The sequence below is a fragment of the Chlorocebus sabaeus genome, chromosome 23, assembly GCF_047675955.1.
Source record: "Chlorocebus sabaeus isolate Y175 chromosome 23, mChlSab1.0.hap1, whole genome shotgun sequence".
In the NCBI taxonomy this organism is placed as follows: Eukaryota; Metazoa; Chordata; class Mammalia; order Primates; family Cercopithecidae; genus Chlorocebus; species Chlorocebus sabaeus.
In genome coordinates, this window is record NC_132926.1 from 4,554,203 (window position 1) to 4,559,984 (window position 5,782).

Here is a 5,782-nt window from a genome sequence, read left to right on the forward strand (position 1 = left end):
AGCAGGGCTCTCAGTGGCTTTACCAGCCCCTGGGTGATTACTGCAAAGGGCCCAGAGGCCAGAGGGAGGGGGCAGGCATTTACCCCACCACCTGCTCAGTATTAGCCAGCCAAGCTGCTGCCTTCAGCTTGTGCCTGTGGGTGCCTGCAGCCCCTCTTGAAAGATGGGCATATCCAAATCGCTTCCCTGGGGCTCAAGGCTTCTCTAACTCTAATCCAACCTTCCTTTCCAGCTTCCTCACAACACCCTCTGCAGCTGAAACAAAACACCCATCCACCTCCATTCCAGCTGTTTACCTCCACTTCTCCAGTCACCTCTGTCCTGCCATCTCTTTCCAGCAGAATCCTTCCTCTCCTTTGTGGTCCTGGTTGAAATCACTTGCTGTTGGTTTAGCCCATCACCATCCTTGTGCCTGCCAGCCCAGGGTGGCTGTCCTGTAGCACTCCCTGCTCAATGCACCTCCTTACCAGGCACTTCCTGGCAGCACCCGTGACAATGCTGCTGACTCCAGAAACAGAGGGGACTTCACCAGGGAGCTGGCACGGGGGAAAGGGTGTAGATTTGAGCCCCAGCCCAATTTACTTGTTGTATAATCTTGAACAAACCTACTATTCCCTGCCACAGGAAGGCCTGGAGAAGAAGGAAAGAATGAAGCCCACTGGCGGGAATTCACTTTGGAATGTGAAGTGCTTTGCTCTCTGGAAGAACTGACGTTCTCTGAAGCTTCTTGCAGTTATGCCCACTGATGGTTGAGTAACTTGCACTGGACAAGTTTTTGTTTTTTTTTTTTTATTGGGAAACTCATGTAACAAACCTAAATTTATTGAAAATGAAATCAGTAAGACTCTGCAGGCCCCACCTCAACCAGCACCAAGGCTCTACTTGGTCTGGTCCCAGTTCTTTAACCCCCAGAATGGACAACCATGTGAAGAGGCTGAGGTCAAATGCAGGGCCACATGCCCACACTGCAAACCCCTCCACCCACCCTCAACTCACACACACCCTGGGATCAGCAGGTCTAGGCTGAAATAGAGAACAGTGAGGTTCCCAGGGTGGCAGGTAGGTATGACAGGCACCATACCCCAACCTGCTCAAACCCTAAGTTAGCAAAGGAAGACAGAAGACTGGCTTGCCTGCCCATTCCCCTCCCCCCACCCCCGACAGCAGCCTCACATCCCTGATCAGTAACACTGTGATTCTGAGGTGCCAAGAGGAGGGACTTTACCAGCCCCTGGGTGATTACTGCAAAGGGCCCAGAGGCCAGAGAGAGAGGGCAGGTATTTGCTCTACCACCTGCTCAGCATTAGCCAGCCAAGCTGCTGCCTTCAGCTTGTGCCTGTGGGTGCCTGCAGCCCCTCTCCCTTCCAGAACAGGTATGGCTGGAAACCAGTCCTCCTGCCAGAAGTCAGTTCCAGGAGGTCCTTTCTCCCCCAGCCTGGGAGGATGGGTTGTGACACCTGGGACAGCTACACAAGCTTCTTGGCTTCAAAGAAGCTCTTGAGGTGCCGCATCTGCCAGACACCGATGGCCACGAGGATGAGGGTCTGCAGAATGGACCACCACAGCACCCGCTGGTTGGTGCTCTCACTGGTCTGCCGGAAGCGCTCCTCTCGCCACTGTAGGGGAATATAAGGTGAGCCTGAGTGGGCTGGGGCTGCTAGAACTGCTGCATTCCCAGCCCAACAGGATGCCCAAGGTCAGCCAGCTTTTCCCAGGTTCCAACCAAGTGCCTGCAAAGTGTCACTCTACCTGGGGACTATCTTTACCCTCAGGCAACCTACTCATTCTCCCAAGTCTGTTTCTTCATCTGTCAGGCATAGTCCTCACCTAGTCCTGCCCTGGTGCCTGGGAGAGAGATAAGGTAGTTGTGGTATCACCCCACAAGGCAGAGCTGTCCTGGAGCATACAGGAGTGGATGTGCTCTAAGCCCTCTGCCTAGGTCTCCAGGCTGCTCCTTGAAGATGTTGGGCACAGGCTGTAAACTGGCAGGCTGGGGGCTGGATCTGGCCTTTATGTATGTTTTGTTGGGCTCACACGGTGCACAGTCTTTTGTCAACATTTAAAACCCAGACAATTTGTGCAGCAGCAATAGAAAAAAATAAAAAATAAATTAAAATGTTCACATAAAAATCTTGGCTATTTCCTCTTGAAAAAACGGGACATCTGTAAACTCAAGGCTGGTATTTCTGCAAGGAGGCCCCCAGGTGACACCGAATAGTGGCTGTGCTTGTTTAGATGGGTCACTGCCCTACTAGTCCTTCAGGTCACAGATTCATTCATGGTACTCTCTGGTTCCTGGTCACCGGTAAGTTTGAGACCCTGGTCCTGGGAGCATGTGGACCCACTGAAACAGCACCCAAGGTGTTGGTATCAAATCCTACTGTGCCATTCTGTGTGTAACTGTGATTTAGGGCAATGACAGCCTCTTATGAGTCTGTATCCCCAATTACAAGGTGGAGTTAGTAATGCCCACCCCACGGCCTACAATGCAGTGCAGGTCAGTCCCTTGGGGGTCTCAGAATGAATCTGATGTGAAATTCCTGACTGAGCCAGTGGGCGGCTTCTAGAGAGAAGCCCACTGCTCCTGGCCCAGTCACTCACCCGCTGGTAGTTCTGCTCTTTCTGGATCTGCTCCACTTGTTCCACCAGCTGTCGCACTCGTAGCTGCAACTCACTCAACTTGTCTTTAGCAGCAATTTCTGCATAGTCGTTGGCATGTTCACCTACCTGGATGTCCAGGTGAACTCTCTGAGGACAGACAAAGGAGATAAGGGAAATCTGGCAGCCCTGCTCCTTCTTCCTGCCAGAGACTGACAGCTCATCCCCGACTTTCCTTCATCTGTTCATGTAGCCAACAGACTGGGCCCTCTTCAGTGTCTTAGCCCCATGGGCCTCTGGGCACACAAGCATGTATTAAGCTTGGGCTGGTGCTCTGAGTGAGGCATATACAAAGAGCTCAATCATTGTGTCCTGGATATCCACTAGAAACCCAGTGTTCTTAGGAGACACAAAATCTGACACAATCCTCTCACACCCACAGCACCACCAGTCCCCCAGTCCTCACCAAAGGATGAAGGCTGAGAGCTGCAAGTCTCATGTAGGCCCACTTATCAGCATGCCTCCAGCAGAGGGAGAACTTGGGGAATTGGAGTGAAGACAGACCTGGTGCTCTCCAGGGGCATGTGAGGTGAAACTGAATCTGCCCTTGGAGCCATACAAAGGATGAAGGCTGAAAGCTGCAACTCCCATGTGGGCCCACTTACCAGCATGCCTCCAGCAAACAGGGAGAACTTGGTGGAATTGGAGTGAAGACAGATCTGGTGCTCGCCAGGGGTATGGGAGGTGAAAGTGAACCTGCCCTCCGAGCCATACTGCCGGGCCAGGATGACCTGGAGGAAGGGAACAAGCTTCAGTCAGTGTTATGGTAGGGATGGGAATGGAGGAAAACAGTGTTTAAGACTCTAAGTACCGAAAAGTTGACAAGCACAGCCTCTGGCACCTCACAACACTAAAAGATCCAAAGCTGCTCAGCAGCTCTTGCCATATGCTTGTCTGAGAACTCTCTGGGGCAGGTGTTTAGAGTCTGAGAGACTGACATCAGGGTGGCAAGTGACTGACTGCTCTTGGGAAAGGCTTTCCTTTATAGTTCATGCCCTTTCAACTCTTTTCGTGTGAGTTGTTTTTTGGGTTTTTGTTTTTGTTTTTGAGACAGTCTCACTCTTTGTTGTCCCAGCTGGACTGCCATGGTGCTATCTCAGTTCACTGCAGCCTCAGCCTCCCGGGTTCAAGCGGTTATAGTGCCTCAGCCTCCCAAGTATCTGGGATTACAGGTGTGTGCCACCACACCTGGCTAATTTTTTTTTTTTTTTTTTTTTTTTTTTTTTTTTTTAACTAGATACGGGATTTGCCAGACAGGGGTTGCCCAGGCCGGTCTTGAACTCCTAGCCTCAAGTCATCCACCCGCCTCAGCATCCCAAACTGCTAGGATTACAGGCATGAGCCACCACACCCCGCCCCCCGCCGTGAGTTTGTTTTTTAATGAAAGTTGACAGAAGGTGACAGCTGAAAGATTTTGCCGTTCGTTTTCATATCCTTATTTGTGAAGATTAAAAGCTGCTCATTTTGTGAGGAAAGTATCATGTTCTGTGAAATCTTAAAGTCTAGATGGCTTTAATAGTTGACAAAACTCTTTGATTTTTATCATCACAATTAATCCGCCCATTTCACAGACCGGGAAAATGGTTCCGGGAAGGTAAGTAACTTGGAAGGGTCATGCAAGAGTCAGGATATACCCACAACATCAACTGTCTCTCCCACTTTAGCCAGGAACTAGAAGAGGAAGTGCCAGAGCCTGCCTAGCTGAAAGCTTGATGGAAAGGAAGCGAGGGGATTGGCTCACCTTGTCCTCTGGGTCCTTCACCTCCACAAACATGCCAAGCCCCGGGGTGGCCGGCTGGTACTCCTCCCGCTGCTTGTCATACAGCTGCGTCCGGTAGTTTCCTGGAGGGAAGCAGGGCGACCCCACGTCAGAGGAGCGCGAGGTGGCATGTGCTCCCCGACCGCCTGGGCACAGCGAGGCCGTCTCCTCTCGGCTCTAGAGAGCTGACTGTCGCGCACCCCCTGCCCCAAGACCACGGTCACGTCCCAAACTCGCCCCTTCCTCCCCGCCCCCGCACCTATGACCATGGTCTCGTCCGGGATCTCCTCAATAAAGCACTTCTTCTCCGTCTCTCCGATGTGAAAGTAGAGCGCGCTTCCGCGCGTCGCCAGCCACAGTAGCAGCAGGAGGGTCCGCATCACTCTGCCCAGCCCGGTTCCGGGCCAGGGCCGGACAACCAGCACGCCCAGCTCCACAGCCATCTTGCTCCACCTGCCTGCGCAGCCGCAACCGGCCGCGCCACGTCGCCCTGCCGCCGCCGCGGTGCCTGCCGGGACCGCGAGTTCCTCCGGTGGACCACAAATCCCGAGATGTCCCGCGACCCTGGCGCGGCAGTACCTGATTGGGGCGCGGCTCTTACCTGAGAGAGAGCGGATGCCCTAAAATAAAAACTTATTTCAGTTGACTCTCTTCATGGCCTGGCAACTGACGATGGTTACCAGCTTTTTATAGATGAAACTGAGGTCGTTTGTTTGAGGTCACGGAGAGAATTGCGAACGGGGACAGGATTCGAACCTAGGATCCCTGACTTTCCTTGGCACAGCATCTACCACTCTTGATTTGCTTCTACCTTTAAAAAATGAATTTAAAGAGAACGACAAAATAATGCACAAATGTATTATCAAACAAGATTAAAAGAAAAAAAAAGGTCTCCCATTACCACTTATTTGTCCTCATGCCCTGTCCACTCCTAAATCGGGTGTTATCCTCTCAAGCATTTTTCCGACCACCAACACACACACACACACACACACACACACACACACACACACCCTCTGCTGCCGGATCCCGACTGCAATGACCCGTTACTATCAATTCCACAGAAATAGGATCATAAGAGAGTGCTATGAGCAAATATAACCCAACAAACTGGATAAAGTAGATGAAATAAACAAATTTATAGAAATGCAAAACTGACTCAGAGTAGATAATAGAATCTGAATAAACCTATAACTAGTGAGGAGATTGAATCAGTAATAAAAATCATCCTTCCTTAATATAGTTAAGATGTCAATACTACCCAAAGCAATCTACAGATTTAATGCAATCCCTATCAAAATCCCAATGACATTTTTGTAGAAACAGAGAAATTCATTCTCCAATTCATATACTCTCAAGGGATCT

The 5,782-nt window shown here is 51.0% G+C and overlaps 1 protein-coding gene across 1 annotated transcript; it reads right to left on the reverse strand.

Moving 5' to 3' along the window:
* Positions 1 to 772: 772 nt before the first annotated feature.
* TMED9 (transmembrane p24 trafficking protein 9) lies at positions 773 to 4,904 on the reverse strand. Its single transcript, XM_008015465.3, has 5 exons — positions 4,677 to 4,904; positions 4,400 to 4,500; positions 3,264 to 3,389; positions 2,602 to 2,748; positions 773 to 1,616 (listed from the first exon to the last, which is right to left on the reverse strand). The coding sequence occupies exons 1-5, from the start codon at positions 4,858 to 4,860 to the stop codon at positions 1,467 to 1,469; spliced, it is 708 nt and encodes a 235-aa protein (XP_008013656.1). The 5' UTR covers positions 4,861 to 4,904; the 3' UTR covers positions 773 to 1,466.
* Between the last annotated feature and the right edge of the window lie 878 nt (positions 4,905 to 5,782).